At 43.0% G+C, this 22,244-nt stretch overlaps 1 protein-coding gene across 2 annotated transcripts in view; it reads left to right on the forward strand.

The window, feature by feature from the left end:
* The window catches only part of LOC128684324 (long-chain-fatty-acid--CoA ligase ACSBG2), a 183,554-nt gene that overhangs the window by 20,380 nt on the left and 140,930 nt on the right, over positions 1-22,244 (forward strand). For both annotated transcript variants that reach the window (XM_070089242.1, XM_070089248.1), the window contains exon 2: positions 13,806-13,862. In XM_070089242.1, coding sequence (XP_069945343.1) covers positions 13,812-13,862 — 51 coding nt within the window. In that variant the 5' untranslated portion in view covers positions 13,806-13,811. The remainder of the gene's footprint in view (positions 1-13,805; positions 13,863-22,244) is intronic.

Raw genomic sequence — 22,244 nt, forward strand, 5'->3', positions numbered from 1 at the left:
CCCTTGGGAATGAACCTTTCCACTGCCTCCTTGCATTTTGTTGCTACATATTCCATCATTTCATTTACTGGCTTTCCTGCCAGTTCTCTGTCCCACTGGACCTCCCGCAGGAAGTTCTTCAACCCTATGTAGTCCCCTCTTTTATAGTCAGGCTTTTCCCATTCTACTCCTGTTATTCTCTCCACTTGCAGCTCTACTATGTATTCAAAGCACAGAACCACATGGTCGCTAACTCCTAGGGGACTCTCATACTTGATGTCCTCAATGTCTGAGCTGCCCAGGGTGAACACAAGGTCCAATCTTGCTGGTTCATCCTCCCCTGTCCCTCTGGTAGTGTCCTTAACATGTTAGTGCATGAGGTTTTCCAGCACCACGTCCAACATCCTGGCTCTCCATGTTTCGGGACCCCCATGTGGCTCCAGGTTTTCCCAGTCAATCTCCCTGTTGTTGAAATCCCCCATAACCAGCAACTTTGCTCTGCTGGATTGAGCTCTTCTTGCCACCTCAGCAAGTGTGTCCACTATTGCTCTGTTGCTCTCTTCATATTCCTCTCTTGGCCTCCTGCAGTTCTGTGGTGGATTATACATCACTGCAATGACCACTTTGTGTTCCCCAGACTGAAGTGTACCTGCTATGTAGTCTCTTTCTCCCGTCTCATCTATTCCTTCCATTTTCTCGAATTTCCATCTGCTTTTTACGAGCAGAGCAACCCCACCTCCCCCCCTGCCCCTTCTGTGTGTATGTGTGTTTGTGTACTCACCTAGTTGTACTCACCTGGTTGTGGTTGCAGGGGTCCATTCACAGCTCCTAACCCAGCCTCTTCACTGGCCGCTACTTGGTGTGTGTGTGTGCACTCGCCTAATTGTGGTTACAGGGGTCGAGACTCAGCTCCTGGCCACGCCTCTTCGCTGAGTGCTACTTGATCCTCCCCCTCCCTGCTCCATAAGCTTTATCATACCTCGTCTTAAAACTATGTATGGTTCCTCCCTCCACTTACCTGGACCTGGAGTTTACCTGGAGAGAGTTCCGGGGGTCAACGCCCCCGCGGCCCGGTTTGTGACCAGGCCTCCTGGTGGATCAGAGCCTGATCAACCAGGCTGTTGCTGCTGGCTGCACGCAAACCAACGTACGAGCCACAGCCCGGCTGATCCGGAACTGAATTTAGGTGCTTGTCCAGTGCCAGCTTGAAGACTGCCAGGGGTCTGTTGGTAATCCCCCTTATGTGTGCTGGGAGGCAGTTAAACAGTCTTGGGCCCCTGACACTTATTGTATTGTCTCTTAACGTGCTAGTGACACCCCTGCTTTTCATTGGGGGGATGGTGCATCGTCTGCCAAGTCTTTTGCTTTCGTAGTGAGTGATTTTCGTGTGCAAGTTCGGTACTAGTCCCTCTAGGATTTTCCAGGTGTATATAATCATGTATCTCTCCCTCCTGCGTTCCAGGGAATACAGGTTTAGGAACCTCAAGCGCTCCCAATAATTGAGGTGTTTTTTCTCCGTTATGCGCGCCGTGAAAGTTCTCTGTACATTTTCTAGGTCGGCAATTTCACCTGCCTTGAAAGGTGCTGTTAGTGTGCAGCAATATTCCAGCCTAGATAGAACAAGTGACCTGAAGAGTGTCATCATGGGCTTGGCCTCCCTAGTTTTGAAGGTTCTCATTATCCATCCTGTCATTTTTCTAGCAGATGCGATTGATACAATGTTATGGTCCTTGAAGGTGAGATCCTCCGACAGGATCACTCCCAGGTCTTTGACGTTGGTGTTTCGCTCTATTTTGTGGCCAGAATTTGTTTTGTACTCTGATGAAGATTTAATTTCCTCATGTTTACCATATCTGAGTAATTGAAATTTCTCATCGTTGAACTTCATATTGTTTTCTGCAGCCCACTGAAAGATTTGGTTGATGTCCGCCTGGAGCTTTGCAGTGTCACAAATGGAAGACACTGTCATGCAGATTCGGGTGTCATCTGCATAGGAAGACACGGTGCTGTGGCTGACATCCTTGTCTATGTCGGATATGAGGATGAGGAACAAGATGGGAGCGAGTACTGTGCCTTGTGGAACAGAGCTTTTCACCGTAGCTGCCTCGGACTTTACTTGGTTGACGACTACTCTCTGTGTTCTGTTAGTGAGGAAAATTATAGATCCATCGACCGACTTTTCCTGTTATTCCTTTAACACGCATTTTGTGCGCTATTATGCCATGGTCACACTTGTCGAAGGCTTTTGCAAAGTCTGTATATATTACATCTGCATTCTTTTTGTCTTCTAGTGCATTTAGGATCTTGTCGTAGTGATCCAATAGTTGAGACAGACAGGAGCGACCTGTTCTAAACCCATGTTGCCCTGGGTTGTGTAACTGATGGGTTTCTAGATGGGTGGTGATCTTGCTTCTTAGGACCCTTTCAAAGATTTTTATGATATGGGATGTTAGTGCTATTGGTCTGTAGTTCTTTGCTGTTGCTTTACTGCCCCCTTTGTGGAGTGGGGCTATGTCTGTTGTTTTTAGTAACTGTGGGACGACCCCCGTGTCCATGCTCCCTCTCCATAGGATGGAAAAGGCTCGTGATAGAGGCTTCTTGCAGTTCTTGATGAACACAGAGTTCCATGAGTCTGGCCCTGGGGCAGAGTGCATGGGCATGTCATTTATCGCCTGTTCGAAGTCATTTGGCGTCAGGATAACATCGGATAGGCTTGTGTTAATCAAATTTTGTGGCTCTCTCATAAAAAATTCATTTTGATCTTCGACTCTCAGTCTGGTTAGCGGCTTGCTAAAAACTGAGTCATATTGGGACTTGAGTAGCTCACTCATTTCCTTGCTGTCATCTGTGTAGGACCCATCTTGTTTAAGTAGGGGCCCAATACTGGACGTTGTTCTCGATTTTGATTTGGCATAGGAGAAGAAATACTTTGGGTTTCTTTCGATTTCATTTATGGCTTTTAGTTCTTCCCGCGATTCCTGGCTCCTAAAGGATTCTTTTAGCTTAAGTTCGATGCTTGCTATTTCTCTGACCAGTGTCTCCCTACGCATTTCAGATATATTGACCTCTTTTAGCCGCTCTGTTATTCTTTTCCGTCGCCTGTAAAGGGAGCGCCTGTCTCTTTCTGTTTTACATCTACTCCTCTACGTCATCTACGTCATCTACGTCACTTCCCAGACTATTCCACTTCCTAACAACTCTGTGGCTGAAGAAATACTTCCTAACATCCCTTTGATTCATCTGAGTCTTCAACTTTCAAATGTTACCCCTTGTTTCTGTGTCCCATCTTTGGATCATCCTGCCTCTGTTCACATTATCTATTCCATGCAGTATTTTGTATGTCGTTATCATGTCTCTCCTAACCCTCCTGTCTTCCAGTGCCGCCAGGCCTATTTCCCTTAACCTTTCTTCGTAGGACATTCCCCTTAGCTTTGGAACTAGCCTTGTTGCAAACCATTGCACTTTCTCTAATTTCTTGACGTTCTTAACCAGGTGTGTGTGTGCATGTGTGTGTTAACTACGTGTGAGGTTAACTACGTCATCAAATTAGCCCTTCCCAGTTCTATATGAAGTGCCACAAGCTAGCAGGTATAAAGCGTCACAAACTAGCGAGTGTGAAGTGTCAAAAGCTAGCAGTTATAAGGGGCCACAAACTAGCAAGCAAGAGGTTCCCACAAATTAGTAGATATGAGGTACCACAAACTAGGAGGTGCCAAAAACTAGTAGGGGTGAAGTGCTACAAACTAGTAGGTGTGAATTGCCACAAACTAGCAAATCTGAAATGGCAACAAACTAGCAGATTTAAGCTTTTCCACCTTGAAATGTGTCACTCTTCAGTTCAGGAAAGACAGTATTATAACTAATATTGTCAAGCACACCACCTAAAGGAGACAAGAAGATACAGAACATACAGACCGTGGGACAACCTGGGTAGCCTCAACCACTACAGAGAGGTTTTTAAGCACCAGCAAAGAAAAAATGTTGGCAGGAAACAACGGAAATCGTACATCAAATCCGATCATTTCTGGAGTGGAATCACAGTCGATGGCCTCTACTCCAAAACAACAGATGTTACTGACGGGAAAAAAAGACCCCTCTACATACCATCAATACCATGACATTCATCTTTGCAAATATACAGGGTCTAAAGTCAGCAACGAACAAGAAAATATCTTTCATCCATGGACTGCTTACAGAGTCAAACGAAATGTTCGCGGTTTTCACAGAGACCCACATAAAGGATTACTTTTACAATGAAAATTGTGAGTTCATTACCTTTGTAAATTGTGAGTTCATTACCTCTGTAACTTGCTCAGCTATCAAAACTTTGGAGTCCAGTCCCTGGACCAATTATGTAACTCTGTAATCTTTTGACTACCACCACAGGATGGGTATGGGGTGCATAATAAACATATTAAACTAAATTAAAAACTTTTACAATGAAATATGGATCCTGGGTTATAACCTATACAGATGTGACAGAGTTAACAGGCAAAAAGGGAGGGTTGACCTGTACATCACAGAGTCACTGATATGCTTGGAACTACCAAATGCCTCAAATGATGTTGTTGATGTTTTGGCAGTAAAGATCGAGAACCAAAACCTGGTCATTGTGGTTTTATACCAGCCTCTGTATGCAACTTTCCAACAATTCAAGGAACAGCTTTTGAAAATCGACCACTGTCTGGAAAATCTTCCAGCTCCTGCCACTAACATCTTGCCCCTGGGTGATTTCAACCTAAGACACCTAAAATGGAGGAACGTAGCAAATAATGCTGTACCAGAGATAGCCCCAGGAGGCAGCTCAGATGAAAATTCATGCACACACACACACGAGCTATTAAATCTCTGCACCAAATTCACTTTAAATCAGCAAATAAGAGAGCCAACAAGATTGGAGAATACACTGGACCTCATCTGCACTAACAATGATGATCTGATACGAAATATTACCACATTAACAATATACTCAGATCACAACATATTAGAGGTACAGACATATGCACAGAGCTCCAGACCAACAAAATGTGATCAGTCACGAGGGAGCCTTCACTAAATTCAAGTTCAATAATGAACATTAAAATGGTATAAAATACCGACAGGTTGTTAGGTAAGACATATGCAACAGTTAGGTATCTTTATTTCGAAACGTTTCGCCTACACAGTAGGCTTCTTCAGTCGAGTACAGAAAAGTTGATGGAAGCAGAAGAGACTTGAAGACGATGTAATCAGTCCATCACCCTTAAAGTTTTGAGGTGGTCAGTCCCTCAGTCTGGAGAAGAGCATTGTTCCGTAGTCTGAAACGTTTCGAAATAAAGATACCTAACTGTTGCATATGTGTCTTACCTAACAAGTTCAATAATAAAACATACGGTGGGACAAAGTCAAACATATAAATGAAATAAGCTGGGAAGATATCCTAAGCAATATGGATCCAAACCTATGTCCAGAAAAAAATTATCTCTCTGGGACTTGAGATATCCTCAAGGCATATTCCTTTAAGGAAAAGGAAGAGAAGATGTAAACTAGAAAGAGAAAAGTGCTCCCTATACAGGCGAAGGCAAAGAGTAACATAGCAGTTAAAAGAGGTTAATATATCAGTAATATGAATGGAGGCACTGGTCAGAGAAAGAGCAAATATCAAACTAAAGCTAAAGGAATCTCACAAGAGACAAGAAATGCGGGAAGAACTAAAATCCATAAATGAAAATGAAAGAAACCCAAAACATTTCTTTTTTTTTTTTATGCCAAATCGAAGTCGAGAACAACATCCAGTGTTGGGCCCCTACTTAGACGAGATGGGTCCTACACAGATGACAGCAAGGAAATGAGTGAGCTACTCAAATCCCAGTATGACTCAGTTTTTAGTAAGCCACTAACCAGACTGAGAGTCGAAGACCTAAATGAATTTTTTTTCAGCGAGACACGGAATTTAATAGATTCAAACTTATCTGATGTTATCCCAACACCACAAGAATTCGAAAAGGCGATAAATGACATGCATGTGCACTCTGCCCCAGGCCCAGACTCGTGGAACTCCGTGTTCATCACGAACTGCAAGAAGCCTCTGTCACGTGCCTTTTGCATTCTATGGAGAGGGAACATGGACACAGGGGTCATGCCACAGTTACTAAAAAAACAACAAACAGCCCTACTCTACAAAGGTGGCAGTAAAACAATAGCTAAGAACTACAGAACGATAGTACTAACATCTCATATCATAAAAATCTTTGAAAAAGGTTCCAAGAAGCAGCATCACCACTCATCTAAATACCCATGAGATACACAACCCAGGGCACCTTGGCAGGTCGCTCATGCCTGTCCCAAGTACCCGACCACTATGAGAAGGTCCTGGAAGCTCTAGAAGACAAACAAAATGCAGATGTAATATACACAGACTTTGCAAAAGCCTTTGACAAGTGTGACCATGGTGTAATAGTACACAAAATGCATGATACACAAATAACAGGAAAAGTTAGTAGATGGATCTATAATTTCCTAACAAGCAGAGTGAGCGTGTCAGCGTGCCTCGTTGTGCTCCGGGTTTTCTCGTGTTTTCACGGTCGCTCTTACGTGCTAGAACTTTAATTTGTGCCATCAATCCTATACGATACATCCCTCTAGTGCCTGGAACCAATCTTGGGCGGAAAACATTATATACTGAGTCAAAAAAGGAGAATTAGTGTGCACTACCTAGCAGAGTTTACTGCCAGAGGGAAATCTTAGGCCTGTGTTCCGTGTGCAAAATAATAATAATAGAACTTTTCTTTGTCAGAGGAAAGAAAGTCTCCCTGATAACATTGTGTATACATAGTGTATAGTGTATACTACAGTGGCTACCTAGTATATAGATGATAAAGGCTAAAGTGTCATTTGAAAACAGGTAAATTTGTAAATAAAGTGGTAAGCCTATAGAGGCAGGTGCCAGAAGTCGCCAGAATCTTACCACAGTGGTCAGCTGTTTTAATAATCTTCCTGGCCTGCTAGTGTACTCGCATATAATCTAGTGATACCAGTGAATAGCAGAATACAGTGTTGTAGTAGCAACTAACCAGTATTATAATGGTACTTAGTGGAGTGGAGTGACTTTCAATAGTTTCGTTTTTCTTGAAATACCAGACGTGCTAACCTTCCTATGGTGTAGAAATATACCTAATTGGATGAATCTTATTGTGGCTAGCTGGTCTAGTGGCTAACGCGACGGGCTGGAGTTTTGAGACTATGACCGCGGGTTCAATCCCGGCCGGTGGTATGGTTTGTTTGCAATCGTGTCGTTATGATTTCTTGAGTCATGTTGATGGCAGTGAAGGGACTTGAGCTAGAGTTCGTCACGGCCACACTAGCTGGAGATTAGTCTGTAAAAACTTGCATTTTGTGGTGACAGTGGTGCCTGTGCTAACCTTCCTATGGTGTAGAAATATACCTAGTTGGATGAATCTTATTGTGGCTAGCTGGTCTAGTGGCTAATGCGACGGGCTGGAGTTTTGAGACTCTATGACCGCGGGTTCAATCCCGGCCGGGGGTATGGACTGTAACTGTATTGGTGCAGGACAGTTAAATAATGTCACAAAATATTAAGAAATGCTAGGTAAGTCACTGTTTACTTAACTTTGAGTGCAGGAGATGGACGAAGGTACTGGGTGCTGCAGGTCCTGAAACTTTCAGTGTTGACGTGCAAGTCCCACTCAAATCGAACCCCTCTCACTCGTGTATTTATCTAATCAGTGACTTTCTAGTAACACTACACGCCTCGTAGCATTTGTATACTGCTATGGGGCTTCAATGTCGTAGGAAAAATTATCAGAATGGGCTTGGGAAGAACAGGAAAGACCGGGGTTACTCTGTGGAGGTATAAGATATGAGAGAATCATGGCTACTCGGCATGAGCCACAGCTGTGCGTGGTTTGTTTACACTGGCAAGTGTGTCTGGGCATGCTGACTGACTGCGGCTTCAGCACACGGAGAACAAAACATTTACTGCACTACTCGAACGTGCTAAACACAAGCTTAAGTGAAACTATGAACTGGGACGAGGAAGTTTTACTGTAACAAATCACTGGGGAAAACAAAACTGGTGATGAACTGGGAATGTAACAGCAAGGGAAAGAAAAAAAAATTTTAACTGGGCAACACAAAAAAAACTGCACTGGCTGGAGATACATAGACGCTGAGTAGATGTAGACACAATGATGAGTCACGAGCTGCTGTAGACGGCGTGGGGGCTGAACTAAGCTGGCTTAGGGGCTAAGCCAACTGGGTTCCCACGTGGCTAAGCCAGGTAGAACTTCTTGGAGGAAATTGGGAAGAACACAACACACATGGACGGCGAGATGGACTTCGTTGCGTAGCAGAGAAGGCTGTAGAGAGGGCTGGTGTGTTTACACGCTGAATAGGGTATCAACCAACCCCAGAGCTGCCTCGTGGTCACGCATGGAGCCACACGAAGCCAACACACTAAACGACCTCACCTCTACTTCTTGTAGCTGAGAAGGGTGTAGGGATGCTGTAGGAGGCAGGAGAATGGTGCTGGAGAGTGTTGAAGGGCTGTAGAGAGGGTGATGAGGTGAACACGTGACTGCTAAGGCTGGAGATGACGCCATGACGCCTATGTCCAGATTTTGTGGGAAAAATCTAGGACGAAGATCTATCTCAGATCCCGTCAAGATGCTGGGAGTAACAGATAACTCTTTAGGCCAGCAGGTGTGTTGGATGACGATGGATGATGTTGACTGGCATCAACCCCTCCACCCTGAGTAGGCTCACGATGCAGTTGACTCCGCTGTCACCACTGTTATTACTGTTCTTGCTGCTGAACAGCGGTTTAGTGCCGATGAAGGTAGCGTAGGTAGCAATAATACGGCCGTGGACTAGTTTGGCTTTAATTGGATAGGAGTGAGTACACAATGGGCAGTGTGAGGGAGTGACCGCAAGCCAGTCCGTGGAGGGGGAGCACTTGTGTCTATCAAGAGGGTCGGCCTAGGAGTGAGAGCGAATGGGCTGAGCCTCCCACTGACCTGGGTGAGCCTACAGAGGGCAGCACCTAAATGCCGCAAAATATGAACTAGTCAGAGCAGACGGCTAGGCTGTGTGTTCTGACAGTACAGGCTGTCTACACTAATGCCGGAAAAAAAATCATCCCCCAGTACCAACAATACCACAGTCTGATGACAGTCTTCTTTGCAAATATACAGGGTCTAAAGCCAGCAACAATCAACAAAATACCTTTCATCCTTGGACTGCTTGCAGAGGCAAAGGCAATGTTGCAGCTTTCACTGAGACCCACATAAAGGATCACTTGGACAACGAAATATGGATCCCAGGTTACAACCTATACAGATGTGAGAGTGAACAGGCAAAAGGGATGGGGGGTTGGCCTGTACATTGCAGAGTCACTTGTTTGCACAGAACTGCTTAATGCCTCAAATGATGTAGTGGAAGTTTTAGCAGTAAAGGTCGAGAACCAAAACCTAGTCATTGTGGTAGTCTACAAGCCTCCGGATGCAACATCCCAGCAATTCCAGGAACAGCTGTTAAAAATTGACCACTGTCTGGAAAATCTTCCAGCTCCTGCACCCAACATCTTGCTCCTGGGGGATTTCAACTTAAGGCACCTAAAATGGAGGAATATAGCAAATAATATTGTTGCAGTAATAACACCAGGAGGCAGCTCTGATGAAAACTCACACTCACACGAGCTTTTAAATCTCTGCACAAAATTCAATTTAAACCAGCAAATAATAGAGTCTACTAGACTGGAGAATACACTAGACCTCATCTTCACTAACAATGATGATCTGATAAGAAATGTCACCATATCAAAAACAATATACTCAGATCACAACATAATTGAGGTTCAGACATGTATGCATGGAGCCCCAGACCAACATAATGAGACTAATCACGAGGGAGCATTCACCAAATTCAACTTCAATAACATAAACATAAAGTGGGACCAAGTAAACCAATTTCTAACTGATATAAGCTGGGAAGATACACTAAGCAACACAGACCTCAACTTATGCCTTGAACAAATTAACTTGGTGGCACTCGATGTATGCACAAGGCTTATTCCTCTAAGAAAAAGGAGGAGTAGATGTAAAATAGAAAGAGACAGGCGCTCCCTTTACAGGCGACGGAAAAGAATAACAGAGCGGCTAAAAGAGGTCAATATATCTGAAATGCGTAGGGAGACACTGGTCAGAGAAATAGCAAGTATCGAACTTAAGCTAAAGGAATCTTATAGGAGTCAGGAATCGCGGGAAGAACTAAAAGCCATAAATGAAATCGAAAGAAACCCAAAGTATTTCTTCTCCAATGCCAAATCAAAGTCGAGAACAACGTCCAGTATTGGGCCCCTACTTAAACAAGATGGGTCCTACACAGATGACAGCAAGGAAATGAGTGAGCTACTCAAGTCCCAATATGACTCGGTTTTTAGCAAGCCGCTAACCAGACTGAGAGTCAAAGATCAAAATGAATTTTTTATGAGAGAGCCACAAAATTTGGTTAACACAAGCCTATCCAATGTTATCCTGACGCCAAATGACTTCGAACAGGCGATAAATGACATGCCCATGCACTCTGCCCCAGGGCCAGACTCATGGAACTCCGTGTTCATCAAGAACTGCAAGAAGCCCCTAGCACGAGCCTTTTCCATCCTATGGAGAGGGAGCATGGACATGGGGGTCGTCCCACAGTTATTAAAAACAACAGACATAGCCCCACTCCACAAAGGGGGCAGTAAAGCAACAGCAAAGAACTACAGACCGATAGCACTAACATCCCATATCATAAAAATCTTTGAAAGGGTCCTAAGATGCAAGTTCACCACCCATCTAGAAACCCATCAGTTACACAACCCAGGGCAACATGGGTTTAGAACAGGTCGCTCCTGTCTGTCTCAACTATTGGATCACTATCACAAGGTCCTAAATGCAGTAGAAGACAAAAAGAATGCAGATGTAATATATACAGACTTTGCAAAAGCCTTCGACAAGTGTGACCATGGCGTAGTAGCGCACAAAATGCGTGCTAAAGGAATAACAGGAAAAGTCGGTCGATGTATCTATAATTTCCTCACTAACAGAACACAGAGAGTAGTCATCAACAGAGTAAAGTCCGAGGCAGCTATGGTGAAAAGCTCTGTTCCACAAAGCACAGTACTCGCTCCCATCTTGTTCCTCATCCTCATATCCGACATGGACAAGGATGTCAGCCACAGCACTGTGTCTTCCTTTGCAGATGACACCCGAATCTGCATGACAGTGTCTTCCATTGCAGACACTGCAAGGCTCCAGGCGGACATCAACCAAATCTTTCAGTGGGCTGCAGAAAACAATATGAAGTTCAACGATGAGAAATTTCAATTACTCAGATATTGTAAACACGATGAAATTAAATCTTCATCAGAGTAAAAAACAAATTCTGGCCACAAAATAGAGCGAAACACCAACGTCAAAGACCTGGGAGTAATCATGTCGGAGGATCTCACCTTCAAGGACCATAACATTGTATCAATCTGCTAGAAAAATGACAGGATGGATAATGAGAACCTTCAAAACTAGGGAGGCCAAGCCCATGATGACACGCTTCAGGTCACTTGTTCTATCTAGGCTGGAATATTGCTGCACACTAACAGCATCTTTCAAGGCAGGTGAAGTTGCTGACCTAGAAAATGTACAGAGAACTTTCACAGCGCGCATAACGGAGATAAAACACCTCAATTACTGGGAGCGCTTGAGGTTCCTAAACCTGTATTCCCTGGAATGCAGGAGGGAGAGATACGTAATTATATACACCTGGAAAATCCTAGAGGGACTAGTACCGAACTTGCACACGAAAATCACTCACTACGAAAGCAAAAGACTTGGCAGACGATGCAACATCCCCCCAATGAAAAGCAGGAGTGTCACTAGCACGTTAAGAGACCATACAATAAGTGTCAGGGGCCCGAGACTGTTCAACTGCCTCCCAGCATACATAAGGGGGATTACCAACAGACCCCTGGCAGTCTTCAAGCTGGCACTGGACAAGCACCTAAAGTCGGTTCCTGACCAGCTGGGCTGTGGTTTGTACGTTGGTTTGCGTGCAGCCAGCAGCAACAGCCTGGTTGATCAGGCTCTGATCCACCAGGAGGCCTGTTCACAGACCGGGCCGCGGGGGCGTTGACCCCCGGAAGTCTCTCCAGGTAAACTCTCCAGAGCACAAAGAGTAGTAGTAAACAGAGTAAAGTCCGAGGCGGCTACGGTGGAAACCTCTGTTCCACAAGGCACAGTACTCGCTCCCATCTTGTTCCTCATCCTCATATCTGACATAGACAGGGATATAAGCCATAGCTCACATGACACCCGAATTTGCATGACAGTGTCCTCCTTTAAAGACACTGCAAAACTCGAGGCGGACATCAACCATATATTTAAATGGGCTGCAGAAAACAACATAATGTTCAATGTAGAAAAATTTCAATTCCTCCGATTTGGAAAACGTGAGGAAATTAAAACAATATCGGAGTATAAAACAAATTCCAATCACACAATAGGGAGAAAGGACCTGGGGTCATAATGTCACAGGATCTCACTTTCGAGGACCACAAGAATTTATCTACTACATCTGCTAGAAAAATGACAGAATGAATAATGAGAACTTTCAAAACTAGGGATCGTTTGTTCTATCTAGGCTGGAATATTGCTGCACACTGACAGCACCTTTCAAGGCAGGTGAAATTGCTGACCTAGAAAATGTACCGAGAACTTTCACGGAACACATAACTGCGATAAAACACCTCAATTACTGGGAACGGTTGAAGTTCCTCAAGCTGTATTCCCTAGAACGCAGGCGGGAGAGATACATGATTATATGCACTTGGAAAATCCTAGAGGAATTAGAATCAAATTTGCACACGAAAATCACTCCCTATAAAAGCAAAAGACTCGACAGGAGATGCAACATCTTCCCAGTGAAAAGCAGGGGTGTCACTAGCACGATGAGAGACAACACAATAAGTGTCAGGGGCCCAAAACTGTTCAACTGCCTCCCAGCATACATAAGGGGGATTACCAATAGACTCCTGGCTGTCTTCAAGAAGGCGCTGGATAGGCACTTGAAGTCAGTACCTGACCAGCCGGGCTGTGGTTCGTACGTCGGTTTACGTGCGGCCAACAGTAACAGCCTGGTTGGTGAGACTGATCCACCATGAGGCCTGGTCTCAGACTGGGCCGCGGGGGCGTTGACCCTTGAAACCCTCTCCATGTAAACTCCAGATAAACCCCAGGTTATCTTGGCTGGATGATACTCCCTACCCCTGGTTATCCTGAGTGGCTGACCTTCATTACCCTGGGTTGTCCTGGCTGGATAACACTCCTTATCCCAAGTTATTTTGGGTGGATAACGCTCCCTACCCCGGATATTCCTGGGTGGCTAATGCTCTCTGCCCCGGATTATCCTGGGTGGCTAACGCTCCTGCTCAGGATTATCCTGGCTGGATAACACTTCCTACCCCAGGCTTAAAATACCACAAAACTTATCTTATCCTTTTGTGATTTGAGGATAAAATTATCTGATAATAACGAAATTAGCATCATTATCTTACATCTGGCAGCGCTGGTGTCATTGTAACACTTAAAAACGTGTATTTTCAAACGCCCGACAAAATATTTTGAGACTGGGTTAATTTCCCCGTCCTTTTTCAGAGTTAAATATGTTGTATTATATATTTACCAAGTATTAAAGTTAGTTGATATGATGATGGTTCAGAGTATACTTGAAATATATCCAAATTTACTACTATACCTATAAATATATTAGAGAATTATTTTTATTTTTTCCAGACTAAGATGGGTGATCTTGAAGCTGCGTCTGAGGAATTCAGAAATGGTCCTGACCAGGTAAAGATTTTTTTTTTATTATTTTTGAGTGCTTGGATAGTTAATGGGGTTTAAATTCTATGTGCTATACGAGGGTCATTAAGACTGGTTGGTTAAGTGGGTTACGATACTATACTACACTAGGGTCATTAAAGGTTGTTGGTCGAATAATGGTGTTTGAAGTCAATTTACTACTCTAGGGTCATTAAAGGTCGTAGATTGGTTAGGTAATGGTTGGTTAATGAGGTTCACAATCTGTTTACTGCAAAATGGTCATTAAGGCTTCATTTCACATGTTCAACACAAGCCAAGAATACTTTTTATGTCTTAAATAAGGTTGAAAGTTATAAGAGAACCAACCCCAAGTTAAGGCAAATAGAAATAAGATAAGAATTTCAAGACTGGAGACGTCGAGGTCTACAATAAAGACAAGTTTTCACTTATCAACTTGTCAGTTTTCCAAAACTTTTAAACAAAATTTGACAGACAAAAACATGATGGGATCCTGACACTGGGAATTCTTCCACACTTGTCCAATCTATAGACACGACCTACTTCCACTAGTGGATTTGCCCACTGGAGACCCCGCTTACCACTGCTCCATGTTGAGGTACAGTCACTGGTTTCATTATGTGCCTCTGTAATGTTGAGGTACAGTCCCTGGTCTCATTATGTGCCTCTGTAATATTGAGGTACAATCCCTGGTCTCATTATGTGCCTCTGTAATGTTGAGGTACAATCCCTGGTCCAGTTATGTGCCTCTGTAATGTTGAGGTACAGTCCTTGGTCCAGTTATGTGCTTCTGTAATGTTGAGGTACAGTCCTTGGTCCAGTTATGTGTCTCAGTAATGTTGAGGTACAATCCTTGGTCCAGTTATGTGTCTCAGTAATGTTGAGGTACAATCCTTGGTCCAGTTATGTGTCTCAGTAATGTTGAGGTACAGTACTTGGTCCAGTTATGTGTCTCAGTAATGTTGAGGTACAATCCTTGGTCCAGTTATGTGTCTCAGTAATGATGAGGTACAGTACTTGGTCCAGTTATGTGTCTCAGTAATGTTGAGGTACAATCCTTGGTCCAGTTATGTGTCTCAGTAATGTTGAGGTACAGTACTTGGTCCAGTTATGTGTCTCAGTAATGTTGAGGTACAATCCTTGGTCCAGTTATGTGTCTCAGTAATGTTGAGGTACAATCCTTGGTCCAGTTATGTGCCTCTGTAATGTTGAGGTACAGTCCTTGGTCCAGTTATGTGTCTCAGTAATGTTGAGGTACAGTACTTGGTCCAGTTATGTGCCTCTGTAATGTTGAGGTACAATCCTTGGTCCAGTTATGTGCCTCAGTAATGTTGAGGTACAGTACTTGGTCCAGTTATGTGTCTCAGTAATGTTGAGGTACAGTACTTGGTCCAGTTATGTGTCTCAGTAATGTTGAGGTACAGTACTTGGTCCAGTTATGTGTCTCAGTAATGTTGAGGTACAGTCCTTGGTCCAGTTATGTGTCTCAGTAATGTTGAGGTTCACTACTTGGTCCAGTTATGTGCCTCTGTAATGTTGAGGTACAGTCCTTGGTCCAGTTATGTGTCTCAGTAATGTTGAGGTACAGTACTTGGTCCAGTTATGTGCCTCTGTAATGTTGAGGTACAATCCTTGGTCCAGTTATGTGTCTCAGAAATGTTGAGGTACAGTCCTTGGTCCAGTTATGTGTCTCAGAAATGTTGAGGTACAGTACTTGGTCCAGTTATGTGTCTCAGTAATATTGAGGTACAATCCTTGGTCCAGTTATGTGTCTCAGTAATGTTGAGGTACAGTACTTGGTCCAGTTATGTGTCTCAGTAATGTTGAGGTACAGTACTTGGTCCAGTTATGTGTCTCAGTAATGTTGAGGTACAATCCTTGGTCCAGTTATGTGTCTCAGTAATGTTGAGGTACAGTACTTGGTCCAGTTATGTGTCTCAGTAATGTTGAGGTACAATCCTTGGTCCAGTTATGTGTCTCAGTAATGTTGAGGTACAGTCCTTGGTCTAGTTATGTGCCTCTGTAATACTGAGGTACAATCCTTAGTCCAGGTATGTGTCTCAGTAATGTTGAGGTACAGTACTTGGTCCAGTTATGTGTCTCAGTAATGTTGAGGTACAGTACTTGGTCAAGTTATGTGTCTCAGTAATGTTGAGGTACAGTACTTGGTCCAGTTATGTGTCTCAGTAATGTTGAGGTACAATCCTTGGTCTAGTTATGTGTCTCAGTAATGTTGAGGTACAGTACTTGGTCCAGTTATGTGTCTCAGTAATGTTGAGGTACAATCCTTGGTCCAGTTATGTGTCTCAGTAATGTTGAGGTACAGTACTTGGTCCAGTTATGTGTCTCAGTAATGTTGAGGTACAATCCTTGGTCCAGTTATGTGTCTCAGTAATGTTGAGGTAAAATCCTTGGTCCAGTTATGTGTCTCAGTATTGTTGAGGTACAGTACTTGGTCCAGTTATGTGTCTCAGTAAAGTTGAGGTACAATCCTTGGTCCAGTTATGTGTCTCAGTAATGTTGAGATACAATCTTTGGTCCAGTTATGTGTCTCAGTAATGTTGAGGTACAATCCTTGGTCCAGTTATGTGTCTCAGTAATGTTGAGGTACAGTACTTGGTCCAGTTATGTGTCTCAGTAATGTTGAGGTACAATCCTTGGTCCAGTTATGTGTCTCAGTAATGTTGAGATACAATCCTTGGTCCAGTTATGTGTCTCAGTAATGTTGAGGTACAATCCTTGGTCCAGTTATGTGTCTCAGTAATGTTGAGGTACAGTACTTGGTCCAGTTATGTGTCTCAGTAATGTTGAGGTACAATCCTTGGTCCAGTTATGTGTCTCAGTAATGTTGAGGTACAGTCCTTGGTCCAGTTATGTGCCTCTGTAATGTTGAGGTACAGTCCTTGGTCCAGTTATGTGCCTCTGTAATGTTGAGGTAAAGTACTTGGTCCAGTTATGTGCCTCAGTAATGTTGAGGTACAGTCCTTGGTCCAGTTATGTGTCTCAGTAATGTTGAGGTACAATCCTTGGTCCAGTTATGTGTCTCAGTAATGTTGAGGTACAGTACTTGGTCCAGTTATGTGCCTCAGTAATGTTGAGGTACAGTCCTTGGTCCAGTTATGTGTTTCAGTAATGTTGAGGTACAATCCTTGGTCCAGTTATGTGTCTCAGTAATATTGAGGTACAATCCTTGGTCCAGTTATGTGTCTCAGTAATGTTGAGGTACAGTACTTGGTCCAGTTATGTGCCTCAGTAATGTTGAGGTACAGTCCTTGGTCCAGTTATGTGTCTCAGTAATATTAAGGTACAATCCTTGGTCCAGTTATGTGTCTCAGTAATATTGAGGTACAATCCTTGGTCCAGTTATGTGTCTCAGTAGTGTTGAGGTACAGTCCTTGGTCCAGTTATGTGTCTCAGTAATGTTGAGGTACAGTACTTGGTCCAGTTATGTGTCTCAGTAATGTTGAGGTACAATCCTTGGTCCAGTTATATGCCTCTGTAATGTTGAGGTACAATCCTTGGTCCAGTTATGTGTCTCAGTAATGTTGAGGTACAGTACTTGGTCCAGTTATGTGCCTCTGTAATGTTGAGGTACAGTATTTGGTCCAGTTATGTGTCTCAGTAATGTTGAGGTACAGTACTTGGTCCAGTTATGTGTCTCAGTAATGTTGAGGTACAGTCCTTGGTCCAGTTATGTGTCTCAGTAATATTGAGGTACAGTACTTGGTCCAGTTATGTGTCTCAGTAATGTTGAGGTACAGTACTTGGTCCAGTTATGTGTCTCAGTAATATTGAGGTACAGTACTTGGTCCAGTTATGTGTCTCAGTAATATTGAGGTACAGTACTTGGTCCAGTTATGTGTCTCAGTAATGTTGAAGTACAATCCTTGTTCCAGTTATGTGTCTCAGTAATATTGAGGTACAATTCTTGGTCCAGTTATGTGTCTCAGTAATATTGAGGTACAGTCCTTGGTCCAGTTATGTGTCTCAGTAATGTTGAGGTACAATCCTTGGTACAGTTATGTGTCTCAGTAATGTTGAGGTACAATCCTTGGTCCAGTTATGTGTCTCAGTAATGTTGAGGTACAGTACTTGGTCCAGTTATGTGCCTCAGTAATGTTGAGGTACAATCCTTGGTCCAGTTATGTGTCTCAGTAATATTGAGGTACAATCCTTGGTCCAGTTATGTGTCTCAGTAATGTTGAGGTACAGTACTTGGTCCAGTTATGTGTCTCAGTAATGTTGAGGTACAATCCTTGGTCCAGTTATGTGTCTCAGTAATGTTGAGGTACAATCCTTGGTCCAGTTATGTGTCTCAGTAATGTTGAGGTACAGTACTTGGTCCAGTTATGTGTCTCAGTAATGTTGAGGTACAGTACTTGGTCCAGTTATGTGTCTCAGTAATGTTGAGGTACAGTACTTGGTCCAGTTATGTGTCTCAGTAATGTTGAGGTACAGTACTTGGTCCAGTTATGTGTCTCAGTAATGTTGAGGTACAATCCTTGGTCCAGTTATGTGTCTCAGTAATGTTGAGGTACAATCCTTGGTCCAGTTATGTGTCTCAGTAATGTTGAGGTACAATCCTTGGTCCAGTTATGTGTCTCAGTAATGTTGAGGTACAATCCTTGGTCCAGTTATGTGTCTCAGTAATGTTGAGGTACAGTCCTTGGTCCAGTTATGTGTCTCAGTAATGTTGAGGTACAGTACTTGGTTCAGTTATGTGTCTCAGTAATGTTGAGGTACAGTACTTGGTCCAGTTATGTGTCTCAGTAATGTTGAGGTACAATCCTTGGTCCAGTTATGTGTCTCAGTAATGTTGAGGTACAATCCTTGGTCCAGTTATGTGTCTCAGTAATGTTGAGGTACAGTACTTGGTCCAGTTATGTGTCTCAGTAATGTTGAGGTACAATCCTTGGTCCAGTTATGTGTCTCAGTAATGTTGAGGTACAGTACTTGGTCCAGTTATGTGTCTCAGTAATATTGAGGTACAATCCTTGGTCCAGTTATGTGTCTCAGTAATGTTGAGGTACAGTACTTGGTCCAGTTATGTGTCTCAGTAATGTTGAGGTACAATCCTTGGTCCAGTTATGTGTCTCAGTAATGTTGAGGTACAATCCTTGGTCCAGTTATGTGTCTCAGTAATGTTGAGGTACAATCCTTGGTCCAGTTATGTGTCTCAGTAATGTTGAGGTACAGTACTTGGTCCAGTTATGTGTCTCAGTAATGTTGAGGTACAGTACTTGGTCCAGTTATGTGTCTCAGTAATGTTGAGGTACAGTACTTGGTCCAGTTATGTGTCTCAGTAATGTTGAGGTACAATCCTTGGTCCAGTTATGTGTCTCAGTAATGTTGAGGTACAATCCTTGGTCCAGTTATGTGTCTCAGTAATGTTGAGGTACAATCCTTAGTCCAGTTATGTGTCTCAGTAATGTTGAGGTACAATCCTTGGTCCAGTTATGTGTCTCAGTAATGTTGAGGTACAGTCCTTGGTCCAGTTATGTGTCTCAGTAATGTTGAGGTACAGTACTTGGTTCAGTTATGTGTCTCAGTAATGTTGAGGTACAGTACTTGGTCCAGTTATGTGTCTCAGTAATGTTGAGGTACAATCCTTGGTCCAGTTATGTGTCTCAGTAATGTTGAGGTACAATCCAAGGTCCAGTTATGTGTCTCAGTAATGTTGAGGTACAGTACTTGGTCCAGTTATGTGTCTCAGTAATGTTGAGGTACAATCCTTGGTCCAGTTATGTGTCTCAGTAATGTTGAGGTACAGTACTTGGTCCAGTTATGTGTCTCAGTAATATTGAGGTACAATCCTTGGTCCAGTTATGTATCTCAGTAATGTTGAGGTGCAGTACTTGGTCCAGTTATGTGTCTCAGTAATATTGAGGTACAATCCTTGGTCCAGTTATGTGTCTCAGTAATGTTGAGGTACAGTACTTGGTCCAGTTATGTGTCTCAGTAATGTTGAGGTACAGTACTTGGTCCAGTTATGTGTCTCAGTAATGTTGAGGTACAATCCTTGGTCCAGTTATGTGTCTCAGTAATGTTGAGGTACAGTACTTGGTCCAGTTATGTGTCTCAGTAATGTTGAGGTACAATCCTTGGTCCAGTTATGTGTCTCAGTAATGTTGAGGTACAGTCCTTGGTCTAGTTATGTGCCTCTGTAATATTGAGGTACAATCCTTAGTCCAGTTATGTGTCTCAGTAATGTTGAGGTACAGTACTTGGTCCAGTTATGTGTCTCAGTAATGTTGAGGTACAGTACTTGGTCCAGTTATGTGTCTCAGTAATGTTGAGGTACAGTACTTGGTCAAGTTATGTGTCTCAGTAATGTTGAGGTACAGTACTTGGTCCAGTTATGTGTCTCAGTAATGTTGAGGTACAATCCTTGGTCTAGTTATGTGTCTCAGTAATGTTGAGGTACAGTACTTGGTCCAGTTATGTGTCTCAGTAATGTTGAGGTACAATCCTTGGTCCAGTTATGTGTCTCAGTAATGTTGAGGTACAGTACTTGGTCCAGTTATGTGTCTCAGTAATGTTGAGGTACAATCCTTGGTCCAGTTATGTGTCTCAGTAATGTTGAGGTAAAATCCTTGGTCCAGTTATGTGTCTCAGTATTGTTGAGGTACAGTACTTGGTCCAGTTATGTGTCTCAGTAAAGTTGAGGTACAATCCTTGGTCCAGTTATGTGTCTCAGTAATGTTGAGATACAATCTTTGGTCCAGTTATGTGTCTCAGTAATGTTGAGGTACAATCCTTGGTCCAGTTATGTGTCTCAGTAATGTTGAGGTACAGTACTTGGTCCAGTTATGTGTCTCAGTAATGTTGAGGTACAATCCTTGGTCCAGTTATGTGTCTCAGTAATGTTGAGATACAATCTTTGGTCCAGTTATGTGTCTCAGTAATGTTGAGGTACAATCCTTGGTCCAGTTATGTGTCTCAGTAATGTTGAGGTACAGTACTTGGTCCAGTTATGTGTCTCAGTAATGTTGAGGTACAATCCTTGGTCCAGTTATGTGTCTCAGTAATGTTGAGGTACAGTCCTTGGTCCAGTTATGTGCCTCTGTAATGTTGAGGTACAGTACTTGGTCCAGTTATGTGCCTCAGTAATGTTGAGGTACAGTCCTTGGTCCAGTTATGTGTCTCAGTAATGTTGAGGTACAATCCTTGGTCCAGTTATGTGTCTCAGTAATGTTGAGGTACAGTACTTGGTCCAGTTATGTGCCTCAGTAATGTTGAGGTACAGTCCTTGGTCCAGTTATGTGTTTCAGTAATGTTGAGGTACAATCCTTGGTCCAGTTATGTGTCTCAGTAATATTGAGGTACAATCCTTGGTCCAGTTATGTGTCTCAGTAATGTTGAGGTACAGTACTTGGTCCAGTTATGTGCCTCAGTAATGTTGAGGTACAGTCCTTGGTCCAGTTATGTGTCTCAGTAATATTAAGGTACAATCCTTGGTCCAGTTATGTGTCTCAGTAATATTGAGGTACAATCCTTGGTCCAGTTATGTGTCTCAGTAATATTGAGGTACAGTACTTGGTCCAGTTATGTGTCTCAGTAATATTGAGGTACAGTACTTGGTCCAGTTATGTGTCTCAGTAATGTTGAGGTACAATCCTTGGTCCAGTTATGTGCCTCTGTAATGTTGAGGTACAATCCTTGGTCCAGTTATGTGTCTCAGTAATGTTGAGGTACAGTACTTGGTCCAGTTATGTGCCTCTGTAATGTTGAGGTACAGTATTTGGTCCAGTTATGTGTCTCAGTAATGTTGAGGTACAGTACTTGGTCCAGTTATGTGTCTCAGTAATGTTGAGGTACAGTCCTTGGTCCAGTTATGTGTCTCAGTAATATTGAGGTACAGTACTTGGTCCAGTTATGTGTCTCAGTAATGTTGAGGTACAGTACTTGGTCCAGTTATGTGTCTCAGTAATATTGAGGTACAGTACTTGGTCCAGTTATGTGTCTCAGTAATATTGAGGTACAGTACTTGGTCCAGTTATGTGTCTCAGTAATGTTGAGGTACAATCCTTGTTCCAGTTATGTGTCTCAGTAATATTGAGGTACAATTCTTGGTCCAGTTATGTGTCTCAGTAATATTGAGGTACAGTCCTTGGTCCAGTTATGTGTCTCAGTAATGTTGAGGTACAATCCTTGGTACAGTTATGTGTCTCAGTAATGTTGAGGTACAATCCTTGGTCCAGTTATGTGTCTCAGTAATGTTGAGGTACAGTACTTGGTCCAGTTATGTGCCTCAGTAATGTTGAGGTACAATCCTTGGTCCAGTTATGTGTCTCAGTAATATTGAGGTACAATCCTTGGTCCAGTTATGTGTCTCAGTAATGTTGAGGTACAGTACTTGGTCCAGTTATGTGTCTCAGTAATGTTGAGGTA

The sequence above is a fragment of the Cherax quadricarinatus genome, chromosome 2, assembly GCF_038502225.1.
Source record: "Cherax quadricarinatus isolate ZL_2023a chromosome 2, ASM3850222v1, whole genome shotgun sequence".
Classification (NCBI taxonomy): Eukaryota; Metazoa; Arthropoda; class Malacostraca; order Decapoda; family Parastacidae; genus Cherax; species Cherax quadricarinatus.